At 41.5% G+C, this 27667-nt stretch overlaps 1 protein-coding gene across 7 annotated transcripts; it reads left to right on the forward strand.

Moving 5' to 3' along the window:
* Window positions 1–2: 2 nt before the first annotated feature.
* Window positions 3–27291, forward strand: ERMARD (ER membrane associated RNA degradation). 7 transcript variants are annotated; one of them, XM_063097097.1, is made up of 18 exons: window positions 3–69; window positions 3422–3590; window positions 4890–5029; window positions 5917–6018; window positions 6307–6396; window positions 7915–8012; window positions 8451–8587; window positions 9234–9348; window positions 10322–10424; window positions 14083–14112; window positions 15248–15316; window positions 16966–17139; window positions 19843–19926; window positions 21767–21843; window positions 22429–22554; window positions 22906–23124; window positions 24144–24257; window positions 27039–27291. In XM_063097097.1, the coding sequence occupies exons 1-18, from the start codon at window positions 64–66 to the stop codon at window positions 27220–27222; spliced, it is 2037 nt and encodes a 678-aa protein (XP_062953167.1). In that variant the 5' UTR covers window positions 3–63; the 3' UTR covers window positions 27223–27291. The 7 variants fall into 7 exon arrangements, with proteins under 7 accessions (XP_062953167.1, XP_062953169.1, XP_062953170.1 ...); XM_063097099.1 differs by having other exon boundaries at window positions 22906–23085; XM_063097100.1 differs by lacking the exon at window positions 16966–17139.
* The last annotated feature ends 376 nt before the right edge of the window (window positions 27292–27667 follow it).

Here is a 27667-nt window from a genome sequence, read left to right on the forward strand (position 1 = left end):
CAAGACCCGGAGGCGGGGAGGGCGCGGCCTGCGTCATCCACGGGCGCCGCGGCGCCGGAAGCCATGGAGGTAGGGCAGTTTCGGAACCCGGTGCGCCCCTGAGCTGGAGTCGGTGCCGGGCGGGAATGGCGCTCGGGAGGAGCGGACGAGCGAGTGGTCACTCGGGCCGTGGGTGGCTGGCGGTCCCGCGCCCGGCGGGGAACACGACGAGGGTCTGGCCTGTGCGGGGGCCTCCCTCAGCCGGGGACCCTCTGGGCGCCGTGCGCGTGCGGACTCAGCGGCAGGAGGCCTCGAGCCGGGTCCACTGGCAGCCCGGGCTGTGCGTCCCTGGAGGGTGTGACGGGGCTGCGGTTGAGTAGCCTGAGAAGTGCTGTCTAGTAACCACTACCTCCACAGCTCGCAGGAGCAGGTTAAAATTTCATTCGACATCCTTAGAGCATTTGGAAACAGTTTAAAAGAGAATCTCAAGGGGTTCGTGGATGGTGCCAGTCGCCGGTCAGACTCTCCGGAGTTGCCTCAAAACGAGGACTTCATTTTCCTCCCTCACGCAACTAAATACCAAATATGTGTAATCAGTTATAAAAGTAGCTGCTGTTCTTTAGTACTATGTGCTACATGCTTTTCAAGTATTATCTCTTTTCTGAAACGCCTGCGAGGTGGTAATAGTTTGCACCATTTTACAGTTAATACTGAGACATCTTAAATAACTTTCAAGGAAAAAGTAGTAGGAGGCTTAAAATTTAAGTCTAGCTTCAAAGCACAAGCTGTTTCCACGGCCCCAGGCTGATCCGAGCAAGACACTGTGATGATCAGAGTGGTGTACGCACTTGCACACGTGCAGACAAGCAGGGTTTCTGGCTTCTAGTGGGAGGGAAGGCATATTTGCATATTTTTGTAACTGTAATACACAGGACAATGTAAATGCCGTGAATTACAATTAAAGTATTGTGGCATCTAATATTTGTTGATTTTAAATTGGATCTTATTTCTCAATTAACAGTGGGATCTTTTTTTTTTTTTTTTTTTTTTTTTTTTTCATCCAAGAGAGTTTGGGCTTATAAGCTAAGCTAAAAGCAAACTTCTAGAATTGTTTGTGTGTTGGTAGGAGGTGGGATATTGTCATTCCCAAGCGCTGAAGGTTGTGGAGACCTGGGGGAGTATATTTCAGCTCAAGGTAGGAAGAGCCAATCATGCAATAAACTTTTATTATTCAGAATAAATGAATGTGCCAGGGACTAAGCTGTGGCCCGGGGATACAGTGTTGTGTACGACACCATCTCTGTGCTCTAGGATCTTACTGTTTGCTTGAAGGACAGCTATATTAGTAGGACGTCTGTAATCAAAAGAGAAGGTCTTTCTAACAGCCTTGGTTGCCATATCCAGGGTCTGCTTTAGTAATAGAGTAGATGGGCTTCTGTGCAAAAATATCAGTTCTGCCTGTCATCTGTCACTCCAGAACTACAGCTCATCCTTTAGAGTCTGAAAACTTTTTTAAACTGCAGGAAGTCCCTTTTGTGAAAATAGTCTTTGACACTATTATATTTCTGTATCAGTCTGTATCAGTCAGTAGTCAGTAGCCCCTGTAACAACAGGGAGTCACTGGCAAGCAGAATGTGTTCTGCAGAGTCCCAACCTCAGTGTCACGAAGCCATACAGGATGTGAGAAACAGTGGCTTAACAGTTGACTGAAGTTTTGTGAGCAGTGCCTCAACTATCTGTTAGGACTTGCTGGGGATTACTTGAAAACCAGGGCTGAGAGTGGAAAATGAAGCTTCTGGGGAACAGGAAGAGCGAACAGGGTGACAGGATGATATTGAGAAGGGTATGGGAACTAAACCGGTCAGCTTCCAAATTAGGAAGCTGCCAAGGCTTAATCACCACTATCACAACAGTTACCTCTCAACTTGATACAGCAACATAAAGAGCCCCTCCATAGTTCAGTTTTGGACCTTGTTGGGAAAATGGAATAATTTAATCAGGCCCCCTTGCCTGCCCGTCCAGTTGGGGGTGACACAGTGCATTCTTTATAAGCAAATTGTATGTGGGGGTGGGTGGAATTAGTGCACCTGCACAGCGCCGCAACCTTGGTTCACATCCGCCTGGGGCGTCCGCTATGTATGGCTGTGCTCTCCAACTTACAACCTGTTTGCCGGTTACCTAACTCATAGACCTGCATGTGAGGGGTCTGGTGACCCAGCCTGGCATTTGAGAGGTCTGGTGACCCAGCCTGGCATGTGAAAGGTATGGGGACCCAACCTGGCATGGGAAGGGTTTGTGACCCAGTTGGACAACGGGCTTGAGGGGTCTGCAAGCTCCAGACCCAGCCCTTGCCCTACAGTTGGCTCAGTCGGCAGGATTATGGGCAGATAAAAGAGCTCGACAGACCCAGAATGTGACTTTTTTGGAGATTTATATAATGATCTTAGTGTAATGTGGAGTAGGGATTTTGATTTCATTTAATCCTCCATGGAAAAGCAGTATTGTTTACTGCTTTTTACTCAGTAAGAGAGGCCAAATTTTACCTCTGCTCATCTTAGTTCTTGATTGGGACAACCCCTGTATCAAAAGACAGGTTAGCAAGAGAAAAACGAACACATTCATAATGCATCCAGTACACATCATGAGGGAGAAACCTTGATGAAAAGCAACTTGGAGTACTGGCTTAGAACTCCACTTACACAGCTTCTTCAACAAAGAACAATAAACATGTAGAGAAATGACAGCACAAAGGAAAGCGGTTTTAGGCTTCCAAGGGAGGCACGCTGTGGGAAGGTAAGTGTTATGGGAGGACACTAATGGAGTGAGGTTTGTTTGCAGATGCATCTGGTGCCATCTCTGGGTAAGTTGTCTTCAGTAAAGGAGAATTTGCAGGATGGGGGAGGATAGATCGTTTCCTCTGTTTGCTGCTTTGCTCAATTGTCTCAGCTCAAAAATAATTTCTGTATCAAAAAGGCATATTTTGGGGTGACATTCTGGTTTTCGTGAACACTGGATAGGGAGTCAGAAATTGATTTTTTTTTTTTTCGCTTTTTTCATGATGCTTGATTTTCTGCTCTCTCACTCTGTCAAAAATTGCTTGTTTTGGTGACTCTGGAATGGTGAAGGAATGCTGAAAGAAATGATGCAGTGTTTATAGACACAGTAGGCTTCATGTAATCATATCTTAGCAAATGTTATGAGCAATAAAATAATGTTAAGTCTTTATACACTTCTGTAATTTGGAAACATTTAAATTATCTTTAATATTTCATCAGTGTTTTAATTATACAGCTCTCATGATATCCAGAAACCATGTTAACAGCTGCTGTACCTGAGTACATTCCATAATTGAGAGAGAATTCTCTTGTGGCTTAAATATGTAATTAGTATCCCTCTGTTTTTCTTTCCTTTTAAACGGTGCTTTTTATGTTTTATATTTCAGATATTAATAGGAGACCATATTACCACGTGTCTTTCTCCATCAGTGTACAATATGATTTGTAAACTTGGGTTTGAAGTCAGAGAAAACTGTGATATCAATAGCATTGTAACTCAGAATGGTGAAGTATGCTGGAAAACAATCACAGACTGCGTGAGCTATACAGAATCAGGTTTGTATTGTCTGTGTACCCAAACTTTAGTCAGTACAGTTTCATTTAAAATGTCTTGACCTGTTAAATCCCCCTTCTTTTTTTGAGAGGATGTTATAATACAGGCCTAAATCAAAGAAGAAAAGGAATCAGTGTGAAAAGAGAGGGTATGAGGCCAGAAAAGCATAGAAAGTTAATGGCCTAAGAAAACCACAGTAATCACCACAAGTAATCAGGAGGAGTCAAGGAGGGGCTGGTGGGCCATTGATGTAGATCTCTGGGCCTTAAGATGATTCTCTGTAGAAGTCTTGTGAATTAAGGGCATGATATAACCTGTGGTAGATTATACAGTCATTTTGAATGTCTCCCAGGTACTCTTGCAAATTTTTTGGAGCACAGATGTGGGTTGGGAAATTAAATAGTAGTTATATAAATTACAAATGCATATACTGTGGCCCAGCAATTCCATTTGCAGGAATTTATAAGACAGGTACACTTACAGGTATGAAAGTGTGTTTATGCAAGGTTACTTCTTGCAGAATTGCTTGTAATAGCTGAATAAATAAGTACATAATTCAGAAATAGCTAAACATCAAGCAGTAGGGGATTGGCTCAGTGATTTATAGTAAATGCATACGATGGAGTATGTGCGGTGGTAAAGAAGGGTGAAGAAGCTCATCGGACACAGAAGTCTCCTTGAGCTAAGTGAAAAAAATAGGAAAAGTGTATATTTGCATTTGCTTGTATAGGTATAAATATTTGTAAATAAACCCAGGAAGTTAATAACAGTAGTTGCTATAGGAAGGAGAATTAGGGGGCAGGAATGAAGCTTTTTTCTTTTGTATTTTTTTATCATGTACTATGTGGAGGTTCAATCCCCAACTTATCAAAAAATAAAAACAGCAAAACGTTTATATTATAAATATGTTGTAAAATAATTCATTGTCATTAGAAATCTCACACTCTAATGATGTTAAGTAAAAAACGTCATTGCAATATTTTATACATAGAGTGTGAGCCTGATTTCTTATATTCCTATATATAGCTAAAGACACTGAAGAAAATATTCTTCTCCTGTTTGAGCCTCTCTGTATTTTCCAAACTCTGTACTGATAGTATATTTTTATTTTATAATTAGATGTGTTATGTAATTTATTTCCAGCAATATATACATGTATTTATCATAGGTCCAATCATAAGCTGATTTTTGATTTTGTGGAAGTTTTATAATTAAAGCTCTTTTTCTTTGATGATTTGTACATTTATTATCATGTGATATGGACTGCTTTTTCACTAAACCTTGTTTTCTGACCCTTAAAGACCAGGATCTGGACTACTGGGGAAGCGTGAGGATGCTGGGCCCTGTGTGTGAGGCTGTCCATTTACATCTCTTATCTCTGACCAAGGGGCAGTTTGAAATTCGATATGCACCGTGGCTCCAGTGGACGAGTTTTCCAGAGGTCTGGCTTTTGAACCACTTTAGAAATAAAAGACTTTTCAAGTACCACTTGGGGGCCCTTATTGCTTGCTAATTTTAAAGGAGTCTCCTTCATCCTCAGGCCTTCCAACTTTGAAGAAGTCTTGAGGTTTGCTAGAGAAACCTGATCTATTGTGCAAGGTCTCCAAAGCCTGAGCTGAAAAACACGCCTCTCTGAACACAGGAAGTTTTTGGATTCATTATCATAGGATTAGGCATTGGGGAGGTGGCATTTGGTACACAGGTGCTCATCTTGGGACAGAAGAAAAAAATGACCACTCCAGAATAAAAGAGAGACCTTATGAAGAGATAATAAAGTGTTTTTGAGACAGTGGGACCAGGAGACTAGATATGGGGATATTTGGTTTGTTAACGTGAATTGCAGGGAGGATGGGTATTTTGGGGCCCAACCCAAATCTTGTTTTGCTTTTTTTTAATGTTAGTTCCTCTCCATTTCATCTGGCACATTAAATGACCACAATAAAGCAGTAACTATAACTAGTCTAATTCTAAAATACTTCAAGTTTCCTAATTAAGAGTAAAAGGATCTATTGCTTCTCCCTTCGTAATAGCTCTTTTAAGTGCCAGGGTAAGCTGCCTCATGGGAAATAAAATACTTGACTTTTCAATTCAGATTTATTGCTTTCAGTAAACATTAAAATAAAGAACTTTCAAAGAACTCCTTAGATATTAGAATATTTTTCTTGATTCTTTAGACATTGTAATATTTATATAGAAAATGTTTACCAAAAAATATTAAAAGACAGCAGTTGAAATCTTTAGAAGTTTGCATTTCAATTAACAGTATTGTTAATTTGAGAAATATTTTTTGTTGAGTGTAACTACTAACATGTGTCTTATTCTGAACAGTTATTTCCTGAAATATTTGACTCCTTGGAAAGTCAGCAGTCTCCTGCTATTTCTCTTAGCTTGATGAAACTGACATCCTGTCTGGAACGAGCCCTGGGGGACGTGAGTGACAATACTTCCCTTGTTGGCCCATTGAATTATCTTACTGAAAGTTAAGCCATTTTACAGCTGCCCTCACTTTTTTGATTTTAATTATTGTTTCCTGTAAGTTATAATCCTTTGGTACACATTTTTAATATTTTTTTGATTGATTGTGAAATCAAAACACTGGCATCTAAGTACTTTTCTTCCCTCATTTGTGCAAACAGTTGTTTCATGGATAATGTTTTTCCTTAACATTAACTGCCTCATTATAATGCAATTGTTATACAATTTTTGTTTGAATTTTAGGTATTTTTACTGGTTGGGAAGGAATGCCCTTTTCTTTTGAGAGATCTACTTGCATCTGAGGAGCTTGCTCAGGTCTTTGGGCAGTCTGTGGTGAGCTTGCTTATATAAAACTCATACAGTAAGTGCAAAACAAAACAGTGACATTAGCTATAGTTTTGTCCTTCCGAAACTGATGTTGCTTTAGAGAAGTAGTTATGCCAGTGATTCAAACATATTCTCCTTCTTCACCTTCCCTTTTAAAATTGCCCCTCTTATAACACACAGATCTTTATGCAACTGAGTGAGGCAGGGTCAAGATGAAGGAGAGACCCAGGACAGCCTTGCACAGAGGGCTGTGCCTGCCGAGCCAGTGAGCAGCTGGAGTCGGTGTTTTTGGATAACAAATCTGTCTTCAGTAAAGCCTCCCCACTCTTTACTGTGGATCCTTATCCCTTGCCTGCTTAAAGATTATTTTCTTTCGTGGAGAGCATGGGATGAAGATAAAGTACACACCTCTTGTTGTTATACTGAATTTTGTTTCTTTGATCTGTTCTTTGATCTGTTATCTGCCTGTGTGCTGTTAGCCTTTTACCTGCCTACAGCCATTTTTAGCTGCTGGATGATTTTACTTGGTCACTGGCATATATATTTCTGATTGGCCAGACAGTGTGAACAGAATATTGAGAAATTAATGGAAAAGCAAATACTACCTGAGGTTGCATTGAAGAACTCATTGTTAAAACTTCTTATGTTGACTTGAAGCCCCTCTTTGTAATTTCCACTTGCTGGTTTTGGTTCTACCCTCTGAGGGAAATCCAGAATGCATTATTTCCTCTTCTCAGCAGCAGTCTTTCACACAAATGAAAACAATTTTTGTTTCTTTCCTGAGTCTTCTGGAGGCTCAACTGTTCTTTCTCATATGACATGATTTTAAGTTATTTTAGTCTCTGAACATCTTCCATCTTTTCTGAAATTCTTCCAGAATGTTGTGCTCCAAACCCAGAAGCGTCTCTGGGAATGGAATGATTATTGCACTCCACTAAGTAGGGCCCCTGTTGTGGGGGTGTTCTTCCCTTTATAGATGGAGGATGGAAGCAGGTAAGTGTTGAGCTTCGGGTCAGACAGCTAGGAAGTGGAGTACAGGGCTGGAGCCTTGCCAGTCTGGTTTTTGCCCTTCCATCCTGTCTTCGTTATCACACCAGTACACACTGCCTGGTACTGAGTTCTGTCCATCGTTTCTGTTTTACTTTAGATATGAGGCACATCTGAAGCGTGGTGTTAGAGCAGGATCGTCTGGGTGAACTGTCATCCCCCGTTGTTAACTTCGTAGCCTTTAAACCTTGGTTTCACCTTTCTGTGCTTATGTTTTTCTCATCTGCATAGTGGGAATAATAGGAGTGCCTCCCTCATAGATTGAGGATGAATGTGTTGATGAGTACATGCAAAATATGCCTAGCATGTGTTATCCATTCAGTCATTGTTGGTTTTGTTATTACTGCTCATACTACATACCAGCCAAAACTGTTGGCTCTGTCAGTTCTAAAGAAGAAACCAAACATTAGCTCAGTTCATTAAACAACTTGGCAATTACTTAACTGTTCAATAATCTGCTGTTGTTAACCGGATCAGATGAACATACTGAAAGTCTTCGTTGGCTCTCCGTGTGGACTCAACCTACGCAACACCTTATGGCATGGCTTCACATCACCTCAAGAAATTCCTCCAAAGTAAGTTGCTAATGAAGTAATATTTTTTTCATCTACTTAGGAGTTTGTTTTATCTTGAATTTCATGAGTGGGAAAGATGTATTTTGTGAAAGGTGAGAGAGTGTTGAGACAAGGCTTTGAAGATGAAATTGATATTAAGAGCAGAATAAGTAGAGGGGTGACAGTGACCTACACCCCAAAGGCCATCAGGGTCCCGGGGAAGGAATGATGCATGCACAGGTACTGGGGGGTGGAAGACCTCAAGGTCTCAGCTCGAGAGCTTCTGAGGTGTTTTTGTTTTTCCCCTCCATTGCACAGCTTATTTACTACATCTAGGGGAGTTTTCTGCAACTTAATGGCTCTTTGCTTTTTCAGTCAACTTTTTTTTTGGAAGTAAAGCTTTTTATATGTATGATTGAGTTTATTTTTCTGACAGATCTCCATGATGTTTTCCCCTAGATATTGTTCAATGATGGTATTGTTGCTAGCAGGATTAGGTCAATTACTAAAGAGTTACCTTCAGCAAACTAAATCTACACTGGCACATCGATCTTTCGTAACTCTCGCAAACTTGGAGGATTTGATCTTTTTTCCTGGCAAGTACGACCTTTCACATTTTCCCCCTTAATATATCTCTGTGAAGATGTTTGTAAAGTCAGTAAGTAGCATCAAGACTTGAACTCTTGAGGTAGAATGAAGTAGTTATTCTCCAGTAACATAATGGCTTAGAAAGTTGCTAGAAGAACCTCTTAAACTTTACCACACAAAACCCTACCTCTTCCCACCACACCCCTGGGCTGTGTGAGTCATCGATTCCTCAGATGTGTTGGCATACAAACATGGCTTAGGGCTGTTTCATATCGTGCATTCTTCTCCTTCAACGTCTTCTAGCGTTGTGCTCATAACTTAAAAGAGCCTGTAGTTTAAATGTCTCCCTATATCTTTTGAAAATGTATTTCACTTCTCCTGGTCATTGTGCTCAGCTGGTCAACCCTACTCAGAGTCACTACCGCCTGAGTCACTAGAGGGAGGCAGTTGTCATGTCTCCTTTTCCCTGGCATGTGAGGTTGCTGCAGCCCTGGCCCTGGGCCTGGGTGATAGTCCTCTCTGACGGTCTGCACTGCTGCGGGGGTCGCGGCTCTTCCACTGAAGGGCTCAACATGTTGGCATCACTCCCCCGATGTGTTCCCATCTTTCAGTTGTTGAACGTGATTGTGTTTAAAAATACTTGCTGTTTTGCAGATGTTAATAATGAGGTACTTTCAGCATTAGAAGAACTGATGATGAAATCCACTTTCATACTGAAAATCATGTTACCATATTGGGAAATCGCACTGATCAAGTTCAAGTCGCGCAGGTGACTAGTGGGCGGTGTTCCGGAGCACTTCTGTGGCTGGAGGCCCATCCTTAATATGCTTTACCTTCCATGTTCTTTGCTCTTGGAGTGGAAGTAAATAGACTCAAAAGTAGACCTGAACATGAAATACCTTCATATAGTCTCTTAAGAGTCAGCTTGTAATTGTGTTTTAAACATTGTGTGTCATTCATCCTTTTGGTAAATTTGATAAAATTATTTTTCAGAATCCACTTTTCAGTATTTGTTTGTCTTACTATGAGTGAAACATTGTGTCCAGTGTTAGAGAGTTATGAAACAAAGACAGGCAAATGTTGGCATTATGTTCTCTGTGTTCCATCACGAGCACACCATATGCACACTATATGCATTGTAGAAATCAGGAGGTCCGACGAGTTGGTCTTTAATTCCTCACAGGTGACCTGATACAGTCACTTTTTACTTTGAGAACCCACTAAAATCCTGGCATTTGAGTATTTTTTAGAAGTGATGAAATATGCAGATCTTTGATGACATTTTATTCTTCTGAAGCTACCAAAAGTGGCTCATAAAACAAAACATTGGAAAATGGTTTTAAAATTACTAGTCTAGTAAAATCTTGATTCTGTTTTATTTCATTTCTCATATTAGCAAGTAATATCATATCTCCTGGCTTTCAATACCACATTGGTCATATCTGGACTACAATGTAGTTATTGTGGTGCTGGTGTCTGTGTCTGTATATATATATATATATATATATATATATATATTTATTTTTTTATTTATTGGCATATAGGTATTATGATGCTGGTGTCAATATTTATTTATTTACTTATTTATTATTTATTTATTGGCAGCTGGCTGGTATGGGGATCTGAACCCTCCACTTTGGTTGTTGCAATACTGCGCTCTAACCAGCTGAGCTAGCCCAGCCAGCCTCCAATACATATTTCTGAAACATGGAGTTTTGCTTATTTTTTCTTCAATTTCACAGGTTTGCTGACTGTGCCATATTGTTACTGACACAGTTAGAGACTGGACTTAGGAGAGTTTTTGCCAGAGTAAACAAATGTCCAGAAAGACTCCTGACCGCTGAGGTACACATGTTTTTATTATTGATTGTGATTGTTTTTGTTGCTTTATTGACAGTTTTCTGTAGCTAAAAATTTTTTTTAAATTAAAAGTTTTTTAAAATTTTATTTTATTTATCATTAAAATGACTATTTTAGCTAAGAACTTTCTTTGGAAGCCTTCATTGTCATTTTTTGTGGCTTCCTATTATAATGATTTTATAGGATTTATATTTATTTTAGTTATGATTGTTCTTGGTAGTTCTATACTATTTCCAAGTTGTCTTTTGAACTTGATGTCATAAGATTAGTAAGCACTTCTTTTTTCTCTTTAACTGTATTAATGGTGCATCATTTTAACCGCATTATATGGTCATGGTCTACAGCATCAGGTGCCGGTGAACGGATATGTCACTGTTGACCTGTGTGCTCATGACTGTGCCACCATCATGCCTGGGGCAGTGTGACAGAGAGAGACCCAGGCAGACCCGGGGTTGGATCTGACCTTGGGGAAGTAATCAAAATCCTCTGAGCTTCAGTTTCTCCATCTTAAAAATGGGACAGTCATACCTTTCAAGGAAGTCGTAGGATTTAGAGATGATTTGTATACAATTCCTAGTACAGTACCTCTCATACCATAGATCATGGAAACTTTTCTTCACAGTGTCTTGACTCTCCCTTCCGCGTGTGCACACACACTCACACACACACTGTTGTTTCAGAGTTCTCTTGTGAGCCCCCAGTTGCCCCGTCTGAGTCAAGTGTCTCTTAACAGTTTTCAGCCTAGCTCCTCTGGCTCCCAGAGTCTCTGATTGCTGCCCCTTTGTAATAGCTGTGGTTAGATTTGGCTGCTGGTGACAGAGATCCCAAAATAACATGACTACAGTGACTTAAATAGGATAGAAATGGATCTCTGCCCCTATCACTGGGAGCAGCCCAAGCCGAGATGGCCGCACCACAGTCGTCAGAACTCTGAACTCTTCTTCCACCTGAGGAGGCCAGGCCGTCCTTGGCGGGTGACCGCTCCTCGTGGCTCCAGCTGTCTGTGTCGCCTCTACCTGCCTTCCAGCCACAGGAGAAGGAAAGCAAGTGTGCACCCCTCCCAGCCAAAGCAGAGCCACACCTGCTGACGGGGAGGTGCAAGGTGTTTCTGGGTGACCACTCACCGAACTCTTGTGGGAGGATCTGTAGGCAGGGGGGTGGTGTGTGAGTCATGGGACAAATAGCAGCATCTGTTATTTCTTGCACTCATTCAGCTTCCTCCTTTTCCCCTATATAAACTCTGCTCTCAACTCTGTCTTCTCTCTAAATTTTCTCCTGGGAAATCTCGCACAATCCCATGCCATAAGTTTTCACCTCTGTGGGAACCACAACAATTAGAGAATATTTTGAACCTGATGAAAATGAAAACCCACCATACCAGAAGTTTTTGGATGTGGCTAAAGCAGCAGTGAGAGGGCGGTTCACAGCATTACATGCCAGGGGTTCCCAGGGCACTGTCTCTAACCCAAAATTCTTCCATCTCTGGAGTCAGGCTGTTTACACCTATTTGCTCAATATCTTCCTATGAGTTTTCCCCAGCACCTCAAACTTTCATTATTTCAAAAAGGCATATTTTTTTCTCCCACTGGTTCTCTGATTTTCTGTTTTTGTTACTCTTACCGTCTTAGTCTCTGCACCAAACTTTAGCACCATCCTGTGCTTTCCCTGCTCTTCACTCCTCTTCCACGCATGACCAGGTCCCCCTGGTCAGTTCTGCCCCAACTTATCTTGTGCCCCTTTTCAAGCTGAGACTCTCACCTGATTCCTCCTCACATCACACCTGAGCTGGTCTCCCAACTAGTGTTCATGGTTCTTCCTTCTCTAATTCATTCTCACGTGGCCACTAATTATTTTCTATTTAATATTCTTTTGTTATTTTCTCATCTGTGTAAACACCTTTTACGGTGCCCTGGAGCCTCCCAAATAAAGCCCATACTTTTTGCATGGCACGTGAGGACCTCAGTGTTCTGACCCTACCCTCTTCTTCAGTTTTATTTTTCATCCAATTCCTCCAGTGTAATTTAGGCCCCTCTTTAGTTCTACAACACACCTGCGTTGCCTATCACCCCCTTCTCCCGGTCACGTGCTGTGGCTACGATAGTGACCTCCGAGATCCTTGTCTACTCAAGTGTGATGGCTGCTTTTCTTTGCATTCTGTTTTTATTTTATCTTGGAGGCAGTTCTGTTTTGCCTTATTTACATGCATTTTATTAGAAGTCTTTGTGCAGTTTTCAAGAGTGGGGCCTTCACGTTGCCTCCCCCCATGCCCATGCTCCATGCCTGTGGTGTGAACTCTGCTCAGTACGTTGCTGTGGGGTGAAGCATCAGTCTTCTAGCAGAAAGAACTAGAACCTGCTTATCAGAGCTCTCACTTGAATACACCTGTAATAGTCCACTGCGTGGCAGCCTGCTTAGTCACTGCATGCCATATGATATAAATACATTTGGCTACTTGCTTGCCATTTGACTGTACAAATAAGTAACACAGATGTTTCCACAGAGAATGTAATTTATCAAAGAGTATCTTAAGTTTTAGCCCAGGCTTTTATCCAGAATAAACAGGATCAACTTATAAGGTAGTACATATGTGAAGATATTTTATAAAACTTATCAAGTGCTAAGCAAATGCTAGTGTTACTTACCAAATACTTTTTATGTCATAAGATCTCTTCAAGATCAGTGGAAAATGTTAATATGAGTAAGACTTTCTCACTTTTAAGAAGCTTTTCTATTAGGGAAGAGAGAGAAGACATATATACTAATTTCATAAAACAAAGTAGAAATTAAGGCATGTAGTTTATGGAGATAAATGAAAAATTCACCTCTTTGGAGAAAGTAGTGAGAATGTTTAGTAGATAATTGGACATTTAAAATAGAGCTCAGGAAAAATTTTAGGACCAGTTTTGAGAGTTGAAGACAGAGACTTTAGAGCCATCTGCATATTAAATAAATTTTGAAAAACATCTGATAATATTAAATTGGAAATAGGTTATTAAACAATAAATAAGGAAACATTTCTTTAGAACTAGCTTACACAAAGTACTGATTTCACACTATGTGTAAAATCTTACTGAATTCTGCCAGAAGCCTTTTGAGATAGGCATTATTCACATCCGTTTTGCAGAGAAAACCTGGGTCTATGGAGTTAAATAAACTGCCCAGGGTTTCACTTCTGAAGGTGTTGAAGTTGGAATTAGACTTTGAGGCAGTCCAACCCCAGACCAGGTGTCTGAAAACTATACTGATTATACCAAGAAGCAGTTAAAGCAAAGGATATTCACTGGAGAAAATATTAAATTACACACACTCGTGCACAAATATCAGTCATGAGGAGAAATATTCTATTTGTGTGAGTAGCTGTTTGTGAAGGTCCGAAATCCTAAGTTTAAAAAACGATTGAACTAAGATACTTTTAAGGGCAGCATTTTAACATGGCTTGATTGTCAGGTTCACTGTATTTTCATGTCTTCCACAGCACGTTTATTTTGTCAGTGACATTCTTCTCAAAGTGTTGCTAGATAAAGGTTTATTTTCATAAGAAGGTTTCAGATTTGTGGCCATGTACCAGAATCTTTTCCTACTTTGAATAATATTCTCTGCTTATATGTCACTTTAATTATTTTGTTTCTTTTCTTTTCTGAAGTCAACAGCTCTTTATACCACCTTTGATGAAGTAAGTAGTTAAACTTATAAGGTAACTTGAAATAAGTGTTGTCTTATCATAAAATACAAACTAAAACACAGAGTTAAAAATCAGCCTTGAATCACACACTTGCAGGAAAATGGTGCTAGTAGTATAAATAAACAAACAAACCAAAGCTTATAATAGACTTAAATATAGCTTCAGGTTAATTTTCAGACCCTATTACTAATTTAGTTTCTAAACTGTACAAAGCTTAAAGTTGGAAAATGCAAAGAGATACTAACATTATTGGTTATAATTATTTAGAGGCTCTCATTTTAGATTTAGGGTTAACATTTATGTCTTTTGCATATGAAGTATACCTTGACTACTGTTATGAGTGTACAGTATACACTGATGCATTTAATCTGCATATCAGGGGCATAATTCTAAAGATGAAAATCCAGAATTGTTAAAGTTAGAGTTGAAAATATCTGTTATCACCCATACAGTAGGGAGGCGTGTGTGTGTTAATCCCGGGTGGTCATCCTTGTGCACCTGAAGTGTGACCGCATGGAGTCCCCTCCAGGAGGAGACCAAGGGGAAGTCTGCGTGTAGAGAGCTGGGCATTCGGATCCTGTGGCATTTACGAGAACCATTAGATTCCTAAGTGAATGTGTAGTGGGTGAATTAAAAACCCTGGTGACCTGTAGGGTGTGTTTTATTGGTAAATAATTTGCTATTGTTTTAATTCATGATTCTTTTGATAATGTGAGGGTTAAGTCAGTGTAGTCAATCTGTGTGAGATTAGGTCTGTAGGATTGGGCTGGCTATTTGGGCTCCAGAATCAGTGATGAGTTACATGACTTGTGGAGTGACTGATGCACACACACACACGCCTTTCAGTTGAAGGATCAAGTACTTTTAGTGTAACATGTTATATTAGTTCCCAGCAAATTAAATAAAACAACAGTCTTCAAAACATAGTGACCACTTTTTCAGGAAAACTTTTCTTATCCAGTATAATGACTTTAAGAATATATATATTCTTAATTGTATATGTGTGCATGTGAGAGAGAGACTCTCTATCTGTGTGTGTCTGTGTGTATTGTATGTACGTGCGGTAGGTGGGTGTGTGTGCATGTGAATTTAACAATTTATTACTCATTTATTTTTGATGTTTCAGATATTGGCAAAACACTTGAGTGATGGTAAAATCAATCAACTTCCTCTTTTTCTTGGAGAGCCTGCTATGGTAAAGTATTAAATATTTTCCAATCTAATATTCTCGTATTTATGGATGTGATTAGCACTTGTCTAAAATAAAATTAATTTTGGTTTCTGTTATGTTCAAGAAAAGTACTTCTGAGCCATGTCTGTGATATCTCAACTTCATCCGTCTGTCCACAGACATTTGCTAAGCTCTGACTATAGTTTGGGTATGATGCTTCATGCTGGCTATTTAAATGTCCTTTTCTGAGGTCTGATGACTTGATGATTTGGCTGCCCTGGTCTTCATCAGTATTTGAATTTGTTGATTATGTGTACTTGTGCTGTGTAAGGCTTTGTGATAATAACAGTTAAATGTAACTAATAGGATTGAGTGTTGGATGAAAAGAGAATTTTAATTGTTAGAGCCATTTTCCATTTGTCTATTTTTTGTATTTTATGAAGATATGGCAACTACTATTTAAAGATACTGCAAGTTGGGCCAGCCCCATGGCTCACTCAGGAGAGTGCAGCGCTGGGAGCGCCAAGGCTGCAGGTTCGAATCCTATATGGGGATGGCTGGTGTGCTCACACCGTGCCGAGGGTTGTGATCCCCTTACCAGTCAAAAAAAAAGATACTCCAAGTTATGACTACTTTGAATTGTAAATAGATATTTTATATTTATTCATTTTAACTGAGGGTTAGCAGACCTAGATCTTTGTTTCTGTTCTGTAATATTAGTCAGATTCATTATACTCTTGGGCATCCGTTGCTGCCATCAGAAAAATAAGGTGACTGAACTAGTTTATCTAATCTTATTTTCCATCTTCACCCTCTGTAACTCTTTCATCCACTGGGAGTTTGCCTGGGTCAGTGGTTTTCTGATCTCTTTTCCCTGTAACCTAGGGGAGAGGCCTTGGACTTGCATTGTTAAAGGAAGAAGCAACTGTCCATCGGACTTCAGAGGTGGAAGAGTGGTCCGAAAGAGGGCGTGAGAAAAGAGAGAGGAACAGGGGTTGAGGAATGCAGGGCTATATTCACACCAGCAGGAGCAACCATTTCTCTTATTGCCTTGGAAAAGTTTGTTTCCAAATGTGCACAGTTCAGTGCCATTCCTGGGACAAGGCTGCGTCATCTTCTGCAGAGATGTTAGAAGAGTGCATTTTGCTTTGTCAAGTCAGACTTTGGGGTTGGGCAGATCTGGCTTTCCAGCCAAGTGTGTCACTTGCTGTGTGGCCTTGGCCAAGTTGCTCAGTCTTCCTGAGCCTCAGGTTCCGTGTCTAACAGTTCAACGTAATGATAGTATTTACTTCATCAGATGTTTCTAGTATTGAACGGATGATTGTTGGAAAGTGCTTACCATTGTGCCCTACCAGTCGTTTATTGTCATCACCACTAACCCAGGGCTAGTGAGTTTTGTTGGACACCAGCATAACCCAGGCAGCTCTGTCTGCCTTAGTAGTTACTCCTCAGAGCTTCTCAGGGTCTCATCAGTCCTGCCTGGTGTAGAGAACAAGGGTTCCCAGCGAGAGTCCCAGCTGGGGACTTCCTCGCTCTATGGTCTTGGTGCACTTAGTCTCTCTGAAGCTCACTTTTCTCATCTGTTCCATAAACATATCAGGCATGGCCCAGTGCTGGGCCTTCACTATTCCAGCAACACTAACAAAGCATTTTCTCTGTTTATTTTCTGAAAGGAATTTCTCTGGGATTTCCTGAACCATCAGGAGGGTCCCCGCCTAAGAGATCATTTAAGCCATGGGGAGATCAACTTACATGAATTTCCAAAAGAAGCAGCAAGTCAGTTGCTTGCATTTTCCACTGTACTTTTACTAAGATTCATTGATGAAGATCTGTTATCAGTTTTTATGGTAATGTACCGGGAAGAAAATGATGAATTAGAATTACTGTCATTAAGCTATGAAAGAATATCGTTTATTTGCACATGTAATTAACTATTAATCATCTTTTATATTCATGAGTTCCAGTATCTTTCATCAGAACAGATAATTTTGAATGGATTACATGTATGCATGTATTCTCAATAACAAATCAATCAATGTTACTTAATGCAATCTAAAATAATTTAACTCATTTCTTAAAGACACATTTGCCTTTGTATGTAACAGTGAGAGGGTATTAAAAACCAGAGAACAAATTATAAAACAGGATTAACTGAATATTAGGAAATTTTTACAGGTGTCTGTTAAATTGATGGGTGGGATATTTGTACCTATCAATAATAGTTCTTTTATTATTTTAAAATTAATAATTTAGGTTAGAACATTTGTTATTAATATTTTAATCTTTTTTCAGATTATACATGTAAAAATTACTTTAAAACTTGTTTAAAAGTTCAAACAAGATAGAAAAATTAGTGTAAGAAGTGAAAGCCCTCAGGTATCTCATCTTCCAGAAATAACTACTGTTACTAGTCACCTAACTCTGCCCACACGTTTTCCATGAACACAACAAGGGGGCTCCTGGAAAAACATGCTGTGCTTGGTGACCAGCACTGCTCGCTGACACTGTGTGCCATCTTTGCTGTGCCTTATTCTCTTTATCAGCTATTTGACATTCCATTTTATCAGTGTATCCTTATTTATCTGAGCAGTCTCCACCAATGGGGAAAATTCCTAGCTGTGGTGCTGAAGTGAACATCTTTGTTCATTTGGGCACATTTGTAAAAGTGAAGTTCTGTGCGAACGGTCTCAGGGAGACCTTGCTTTTATTCTTGCTTCTTTGTTGGTGATTTTTTGCTGTCTTGTGTTTGCTACAGGTTCATGACTCTTTCATGAACTTCCTGTCTAATGCCTTTTGCTCCATTTTGTTCAGTTTTGTTTTTTCCAGTGGTTTATTGGCCTTACTTGCCATTGTCAGTGTACACAGACTTGTTGTCTGCCTTTAGGTTTTGATTGTTTTTCCTGTGGTTTCTGCCTTTGTAGTCATTCTTAAAAGACTCTTTGGCTTTCTAAAATTATAAATATATTCATATATTTTCCCAGGTACTTTTATGGGTTTCTTTTTTTCTTTTGAATTTACATATTTTGATCCAGTTGGAATTTATTTCATCTTGGGTGTGAGGTGGAGAATCTAGCTTTACTTTTTTTTTTTTTTAAACAAATTGCTAGCAAGTTGTTTGAACACCATTTAGAGAATCAACATCTTTATACTGTGTGTGCTGGGCTCTGGCCCTGGAAATCCTTCACTAAACTCTTTAGCCTTTGTTAAAGCTTTGTGATGCAGTTTAATAACTGTAAGATTAGTTTCTCATTACTCTTTTTTCCTCAGAATTTTCCTGCCTGTTCTCTAGTTGTTGTGATTCCATGGGAACTTGTATAGTTAAAATAAACACAAAACCCCAAAAACAAAGAAAAAAGAATCAGCTCCTGATGGATTAACTTAGGGGTAACTGACCTCTTTTACAGTATTGGAAACCATTCGGTGATGAGGGCGTCTCTGTCTGCCACCTGCTTTTGTGCCTCTTGTGTCCTCAGCCGCCCATCCCGGCGGCACCTCCTTCCATGCGGGTGGCTGCTGAGGCCCGAAGCTCTTTTCACATTTCATATTCAACCCTCTGTCTTAAACTGTGTTCTCCAAGTCTGTTATCCCTGTCACTGCCCTGCCACCACCTGGGCCAGACCATCACAGTCTTTCCCCAGAATATTGCCGGCTCTCAGGGATCTCCTCCTTCCACCTGGGACCCCTGTGTCTCTTCTCAGCACAGCAACCAGAAGGACCCCTTCACTCACATTTCATCCCTCTGCTCAGAAGCCCTCCTGTGCTTTCGTGGTTTCACATCTCAGAACAGAAGCCAAGTGCTGCGTGTGCATGCATGTCTGTCTGCGTGCTGGGGCACCCCCCCATAAGTGCACACGCTCTGTTTGCACCGTGCTGCCCAACACACTCCCTGGCACATACCAGGCTCTCAGATGTCTGAGTGGATGAAAGGTTAGCACATTTCCTCTGTGGTTAACTTCTAGCAATTTTAGTTGTTTGCTTTGAGCTGTTGAGAATTGTAGGCATTACTACTTATTAAATTTGTCAAATATCAACCCACTGACTTTTCTTTTTGTTTCTAATAGTTTTTAGTTGGCTTACTCAGATATTCCAGTTATACAGTTATGTCAATTGCAAATAATGTTACTTTTACTTCTTTCAGTATTTATATGTCTAGCAATTAAATGTTTATAATTATGTAATTCTCTTTTTGTTGTATTGATTTTTAGTATTTAAACTGTAATTATTTCCATTTTTTTAGGAGACTTTCTTAAAGTTTCCCATTCTTTGGAATCTTTTTGTTTCTTATTCATTTCTCATTTTGTTACATTGTGGACAAAGGTGGACATGACCTTTATAACTTATCACAGTTAATCGACTTCATTTAAAATCATTTTGTTGGCTATGACTGAGATCAAACCTATTTTAATGAAGAATTTTTCTTTGTTATAACTCAATAGAATTTTTTGAGAGAAGATGGGAAATCGAGGCTCTAAATGACCTACAATTCAGTAGAAGAAAACTAAAAGCCTAATCAAATACTGTAGTAACTAATGTCTTTTTTTCTAAAATAGGAAAAAACAGCGATAAAATTATTGATTAGTCTTGCAGAAGGATATAATTCTCGCTGTCATCCAGTTTCTCAGCTTAAAAAACAGGTATGCCAAATGCAGGGCATTTGGGGAAGAGGTAGATGTCTGTCTTTGAAACCAGTCATCTTCTACAGATATGTTAGAAGGGTGTATTTTGCCTTGTCAAGTCAGACTTTGGGGTTGGGCAGATCTGTGTCACTTGCTGTGTGGCCTTGGCCAGGTTGCTCAGTCTTTGTGAGCCTCAGGTTCCATGTCTTAAGAGTTCAACATAATGATAGTATTTACTTCATCGGATGTTTCTAGTATTAAATGGATGATTGTTGGAAAATGTTTAGTGTTGTGCCCTACCAGGCATTTATAGTCATCACCATTAACCCAGGGCTAGTGACATTGTTGCTTGTCAGTGGTGAGGGTTGCCAGTTTTTCTTTTACTGTATAAGACCAACTTTTGTTAATGCATAAATTCAAACAAACAACAAACTTGTAGGCATTTCTGCCAGGAACCCCCAGTGTGGACATTAGCTGAGTTGCTTTATTCCACGTGTGGTAGGATTTGAGGGCAGGTGCATGGGGACAGCAAAGGGACAGTCTCCCAGAATACGAGAATCCTGATAACCACCAATTTGGGAAAAAGGAAGCTATAAAGTCAGCATGTAATTGGGTAGGGAGAGATCTGGTGCCTTGAAGAGACTAAGCCTTAATTGGTGGTGTCTTTAGAAAAATAGTATCTGTTAGAAGAATGGGCTGTCAATAGTAGACATACAGAAAAAAGAGCCCCCTGTAGGCATTTCCATCCCGGTGCTGTTTAAGAGGAGGACTGAGCCTTGAGTACTGTTGTCAGGTGGGTCTGGTTTGGAGACAGATGCGTCAGCTGTGTTAGTCTGACACCATTAACTATTTGCATTACATGCTAACTTTACCTTCACTGATTCTCTGCTTTCCAAGAACAAGTCATTACAAAGGTAGATGTTTCAGAACTTGTCTGTGTTTAGAGAGACAGGGGGAGGGAGAGAGGAAAGGTTCCAGAAGGAAGAGAAGGTCCTGGATGGCAGGCTTTGTCCTTAGACCTGCACTGCTCAGTCTCCAGCCCCCCAAGCCTCCCTGTGCTCCTCGGCTGTCCTCTTCCCTGTCCTCTGGTGACTCCCCCTCCTTTCCCCACAGTGGCTATTTCGAACCCTTACATTTTCTGTTCCCTCGTACTCTTACTGTCTTTTATTTACTTTTTATCTAGCGACAGTCTTGCACCCACGCTTTTTGCTCTAGTTATTACTGCTGAATAACAAATTACCTACTCTCAGTGGTGTCAATGACTACCATTTCATTTGCTCATACTTTCGAGGCTCAGAAATTTGGGGAGGATCTGCTGAGGGATGTTTGTGTGACTTCAGCTGGGTGTCAGTAGGCTGCAGTCCCCTCTAGGCTCCGCTGGGCAGTGTCCCATCTGAGAAGGCTGGAAGCTGACCAGAGGCCTCATGGGCCCCGCAGCTGCAGCCCAGGGTGATGGCGACTTCCCCCAGAGCATGTGGCCCAGAGCACCAGGGCAGGTGCCCATCTCTGACCTGGAAACTACTCGGCACCCTCACTTCTGCTGTGTTCTGTTTTTTACAGGCTGGTCACCGAAGCTAGTTCTGACTCGGGAGGGGACGTGGGTCCCACCTCAGAGGGAGAGTGTCAGAATCTGTGGACAGGCTTGCAGCCATCCCAGATGTTAACTGCCTACCAGTCCCCTGGTAGTTTCACCAGCCTCTTCTCAATGTATTGAGTCACTGAGACCTACCACCTAGTTCTAAAATGTCATAGGATCTATAACAACTTTATAAATACGTATTTTTTAGAAAGTAATTTTACATCTGTTTCAGTCTAAAAACATATTTTCTAGGATGTTGTAAAATCTTTTTCCTTGTAGGTGCTGAGCTGTGAGGAGAGCATCAGGGTTTGGTCTGTGCTGCCTTTGCCTGAAGGACCTGCTGGGGAAGCGGCCAGGTGCGTGTCATCCTAGGGCTGTGCAGACCTTGCAGATGTCGGTGATAGTCAGCTTCAGAAGTATTTCTTCTTTGACAAGGTGTTGAGGGTGTACTGGGAAGGAGGAGTTTGGGGCCCTGGTGGCTGGTGTAGGTGTGAGAGAGCTGGGAGCAAAGCAGTCGGGTCTCCCAGCTGATGGGGCCTTGTGGGGACAGAGAAGGCAGCACAAGAGGAAGGTTGTGGGGAAGGTAGTGGCATCCCGCAAAAGTAGTCGACAGTTGGAAAGATGTGTGTGAAGCTCAGGAGAGCGGGGAGGGAGGTCTGAACTTGGGAACCATGGAACACAGCAGACTCGTTTGTTTAGCAGGAGTGATAGGGGATTCATAGATCATCTTTGTCCACCTGGTACATTGCTTTTAGCATACTGTATCCTTTCCACCACCTTCTTGGTGATGGAGGCTTTTTTCATTTTATCTTTGGGGAAACGAAGTTTCAGATTAAGGGTGTTGCCCAGTTGACCCACTAAAATAAACATTATGTTGCAGAGGCACTAATGTGGGCATTTTAATTATTGCCATGTAACTTTACTTATTTTCTGTTTTTCAGATTGGAAAGTAATTCGGAAACAAGTGCCTGCAGCTCGTTAATTACAAAGATTACGTACGAGCTGAGTCAGCACCTTCCTGGGCACCATTGTGTCTTTAATGACTTGGACAATTTTCCCACTGAGAAGTAAGTTTCAGGACATCCTGAGGATTGTTAGAACATGATTAAGCATTTTAGGGTACCAAACTTAGCTATTTTCTGTGTTTTAAATTTTATAAGGTTTGCAGTAATAGTGGAATCTCACTGTTACCTTACTCAGAGGAATTATTAGATCAGTTTTGACTGTCTTTGTGCAAGCTTTGGTGTGTCTGATGAAAGCTGTAAATACGTATTCTGTTCACCACAATTAAACATCATTTAACACCTGCCATGTGCTGGCCCTAGCCTGGGGAGGTCTGCAGTTCCACAGGGCAGGTTCAGGAATGAGGGGCTACCTCCTGGTGGACATGTCTGTGGAAAGTCGTGCTCTGTTCACAGGTGGCCTGAGCTGCTCGGTGCACTCTGCAGCACACCTGTCCCTACTCTGTTCTGCCCCAGAAGCGTTCTCGAAGTACTTGCTGTTCTCCGAAGCATCAGCGCACAGTGCCTGCGTGTGTCTGGCCAGGTCATCACCACCTCGGAGCTGCGGCACCGGCAGTGGTTGGAGAGGAGTCTGAGGTCTCGCCAGCGGCAGAACTACCTGCGCATGCTGAGTGGGTGTGCAGCACGCTCTCCTGTCCTGGAAAGGGTGCTGCTGGGCAGAAAGTTATCTTTGGATGCAACTCTAATCCTTACTTTCAGAGAAATAACTTATTTTCAGAGAAAGTTATAGTACATATTATTTTTAAATAATGTTTGTAACTTTGGCATATGGGAATATGGGTTCTACCTACCCAAATGAATGTTTGGATTTAAAATATAGAGGCAGACTAACTTGGATTTGTCAGTATTATAGTTTCCTCAACTATAGCGTATATTTTAGGGTGTGCTACAGTCCTTAAGAAATTGCTATTTTGGATGAATTTCTAGAATTTTAGGGTGGTGTGGTGTCTACATTTCTAAAGCTTTTAAAACTGCATTGCTGGATTGCCTTCCAGAGAGGTGGTTCAAGGTACACTTACCAGCAGTTTATAAGATAATGCTGCTATATTAATCCCTTCTAAAACAGCATTTTCAAACATCACTACTGGTTTCGTGAGAAAAATATCTTCCTTTAATTGGAATGTCTTTGAGTCCCAGTGACATTGAACACATTTTCGTATTTAAGCCATTTGTTTTTCTCTCCTTATTAGAATCCTTTACTGAATATCAGATTACAAGGGAGATGCAGAGAACCGAGCACAAGTGCTGGGTGCTGACTTGGCCGTGCCGGGTGTTCTTTAAGAGCTCAGTGCTGGTGCGGAAGGCAGGGCCGCTGCGGCTTAGACTTAGAGGAAGCTGCTGCTGTGGGTGCATGAGTGAGAGCACCTGGGACCCTTCAAGGAGAAGTCAGACGTGGGAAGGGCAGACAGACGTGGCCGGGGCAGCAGGGCTGCGCCCAGCACACCTGCACTGCCGCAGGCTGGGGCTGGGAGGCAGGTGTCAAGGCTCACAGTGACTGGAAAAAACGTTCTTTTGAGAAGTTTGTGTAAAAGGATGCTTGAAAAAGGTGTGGGTTAGGTGAAACATCTTTTTCCTTAGGAGAGTAGAAAATACTTATGTTTGTCAAATTTTAATCTACTTTTATCCATTTTTAGTGTTAGGCTTCTGTCTCCTGTGCTTTTCCTGATTTTATTGCTCATTGCACTGGAATTGGTCAACGTTCATGTTGTTCATGGAAAAAGTACTTATGAATATCAGCAGTATCTAAAGTAAGTGTGTCATACTTAAATGAGACCATGTTTTGGTAATTTTAAATAATTTTCACTCCTCCTGGTTATTTTCACTGGTGACTTTTTATTAACCCTCTTAGATTCTGAGGGGCCCTAATGTTTTATTCCATGGATTTTAGTGCTCATAAGTTTGTAAGCACTTAAGACTGACACCTGTGTAGCCACATTTCAGAAAATTAAGTATGGTTTACATGTTTCAGAATTCTTCAGTTTGTGCAGTAACAACATAACATGTAGCTACAAATGGGCTTAAGACCCTGCAGGAGAAGAATTGGGAGAGGATGGAGGTGCCGTCCGGGCCACTGGCAAACTCTTCCACATCCAAATGGCCCCAAACCAAATTTGTATATATAACTAATAGTTTCACATTTGTGAAGTCCCCTTTCCAGGGCCCTCCAGGTCTAGGGATCTGAAACTGGGGTCACACAAGTGAGGTCACACTTCACACCCAGAGATTCTAAGCCTCAGGAGAGCCCTGGGACGAGGGCCCTGAGCTGCAGCTTGGCTTGCCCACAGCAACCGTGACATGAGCCCCCTCCTGCTGGCCGCTCACGGAGTTCTGGATGCTCAGGTGGCTTTGAGACAATGCCATGCAGGTGGAGGCACCTCAGTACTTACTTGAAATGAGCGTGAGAGCATGACTGTGGTATTTCATGGAGAGAGCAAGGGCAGCCAGTGTGCCACATGCTGATGCTGGTGGCCCTTGGTCAAGGCTCCCAGCCTGGGCCTGTGGACACTTTGGCTGGATCGTTCTGTGGTGTGGTCTGCCCTGTCACTGTGGGATGTTAGCCGAATCTATGGCCTCTGCCCACTTGAGGCCACCCCGAGCTGTGACAATCAGAAATGGATTAGACATGCCAAATATCCCCCGGGGTACAAAATCGCCCCTGCTGATGGCCTTTCCTCTAGGTGAAGGATCTGTGGACTTTCATTGTCTTATCTTTTAACTTCTCTTTAAGTTTGAAAATCTTCAAGATAAAAATATGGGGAAGATTTTAGACTACTTGGGAAACTTTGAGAACTTAGAAAAAGTTAAAAAATGACATTTATTCTCATAAATCAGTGATAACCTGCTGTTAACGTTTTGATGAATATCTTTAAGGAAAAGCTTTTCAACAGTAGTAGCTGTCTCACAGGGGGTTGTGTGTCCTGTGAAGTGGGCCTCCACTATGGAGCACAGAAGCCAGACGTGTCAGGAGGGCAGCAGGCATGGCACCCACAGCTCCTGCACAGCTGAGAGTCCTGCTCGTTTGCCATCCAGTACGTCATGTTTCTTCCACGTTGGTTTAATCAGAAGGCCCCTGATATTCTTCCTAAAATTATGTTTCATCACTTAAAAACATCATATCAGGATTTGAGAGAGTATGTGTAGAAAGGCACTTGAGTCTGTAAAACTTTTGGGAGCCCATCAGGTATCCAGCAGCATTCACATTTCAGTATTTTTCTCTTTCCTATAATTTGTATTCTTATTTTCATTTTGTATGTTTTTTTCCCTTGAATCTTCGGACAGAAATTAAGTGGTCTTTACTTTAGGAATACCATCATGCGCCCCATAGTGGTGTTTTGGTCAATGATGGACCTTGTATATGATGGTGGTCCCATGAAATTTTAATGGAGTCCTATCACCCAGTGACATTGTTGCTGTGAGTTACTGTGAGCTTGCAGGGAGAGGCAGGAAACACTGAGGCTTAAAACAGGAAACAGAGTTTATTGAAATGCCAGCATTTGGCTCAGGGGACTCATGTCCAAAGTTTTGAGCACCCCAATCAGTGGGGCAGTTATTTTTATATCAGGATTTTTGGGTTTCTGTAACCGAGCAAGAGCAGCGACCTTATGATCTTATGTGGTCATGAATCGGTCTCAGGGTGGAAAGTACAGCGGATGAGAAGCAGGCTGAAAAATTCTGTTTCAGCAGTCTTTGTAACCACAGGGTGGGACCAAGGGGGCCTGCTGCTGCAACAGGGTGTTAGCAAGTCTGTGATAACCACAGGGTGAGAGAAGGTGGGGCTGCATGACATCCAGGCGGGGGTTCTGGCCACAGCATAGCGTGGCACAGCATGGATGCCTGATGGCTGCAGCCAGGCAGGACACAGCTGAGTAAGTACAAGTGCCTCAACATCGCAGCCGTCATAAACAGCACGTTGCTCACGTGTTTGTGGTGACACTGGTGTAAACAAACCTATTACAAAATATGTTGAGGAGGAGTGCCCTGCTACTCCAGGTGGTAACCGTCCCCAGAATAGCTCAGACCTTTACAGTAGAAAGCTGAGCATTTGACACATTAGGTGTGACCCCAAGTAAAAGGGTTGCTTTCTCCTTTAAAATTCTTGCATTTTGAAATTATTCCCATTCACCCCCACAGCAAAACAATAGTTAACAGCTAACACTCACTGAGTGTTTGCCAGGTGCCAGGCACAATCCCACTGTAATTTGATTTTCATAACTTTGTGGGGTGGTATTCTAATCTCCATGTGACAGAGGAGGAGGTGAGGCCCACAGAGATCTAGTAACACAATGAAGAGGCCCACGCTAACGCAACTAGCGGCCAGCATGGGCATCTGGAGAATTCATTGCTGTTCCCTTTCATAACACACTTTTGCACAGCGATAAAATCTTCTGACGCCACATTTCTCAGAACGTATCCCTGTCGTTAAGCCATGTATCACTGTAATTCCAAGAATCAAGAGAAGACATTTAAGTCACTATTGCATTTTATAATGGAATACATGAAGAGATAAATATTTTTTTTCTTTTAAACAGGTTCTTAAAGTCAATCTTGCAGTACACCGAGAACCTGGTGGTTTACACCAGCCAAGAAAAGAACAGATGGAATGAAGCTATCAATCTTACACGTTCTGCTTTGTTGAAAATTTGGACTTTTAGTGAGAAGAAACAAATGTTAATACATTTAGCCAAGAAATCCACAAGTAAAGTAGCCTTATGAAAACATAAGTCAGGGGTGCTTTGGCTGTAATAGAAAATCCAACTTAAATAAATTATAACAGTATGTAAATTGAAACTCCAGTGGTGGGGTGGGTTTCAGGCTCTGTTTGATCAGGGTTCAAGTTCTGTTCCTCTGTGGTATTCTGATGTGCTCTTCCTGAGGTGTCTGGGTGACCGTCAGGCTGGTGTCTCTGGGTAACCAAAGGGCAGCAGCCATTTTTGTTTCCATCTCCCTGTAACATGCTGTCCAGAAGAAGGGAGAGCTGTCTCCCCCCACCCGTCCCCCAGGAATGCTCCCCCAGGAATACGTGCCTTCACCCTTACTGGCTACACCCCTACCCTGGGGCTTGGGCCAGTCATGGCTCATACCTGGAGCTGAGCGTAGGTTGATACAATGCAGGTCCCATGGGTGAGCCCTCAGGAAGGGCAGCTCCTGAAAGGTGAGA

The sequence above is a fragment of the Cynocephalus volans genome, chromosome 5 (genome assembly GCF_027409185.1).
Source record: "Cynocephalus volans isolate mCynVol1 chromosome 5, mCynVol1.pri, whole genome shotgun sequence".
Lineage (NCBI taxonomy): Eukaryota > Metazoa > Chordata > Mammalia > Dermoptera > Cynocephalidae > Cynocephalus > Cynocephalus volans.

Excerpts from the sequence above, each read along its gene's own strand:
- ERMARD (XM_063097097.1), top strand. Across the intron at positions 6,397-7,914 it reads AGGTCTTTGGGCAGTCTGTG|ATGAACATACTGAAAGTCTT; the intron begins GTGAGCTTGCTT and ends TAACCGGATCAG. Across the intron at positions 24,258-27,038 it reads GAATATCAGCAGTATCTAAA|GTTCTTAAAGTCAATCTTGC; the intron begins GTAAGTGTGTCA and ends TCTTTTAAACAG.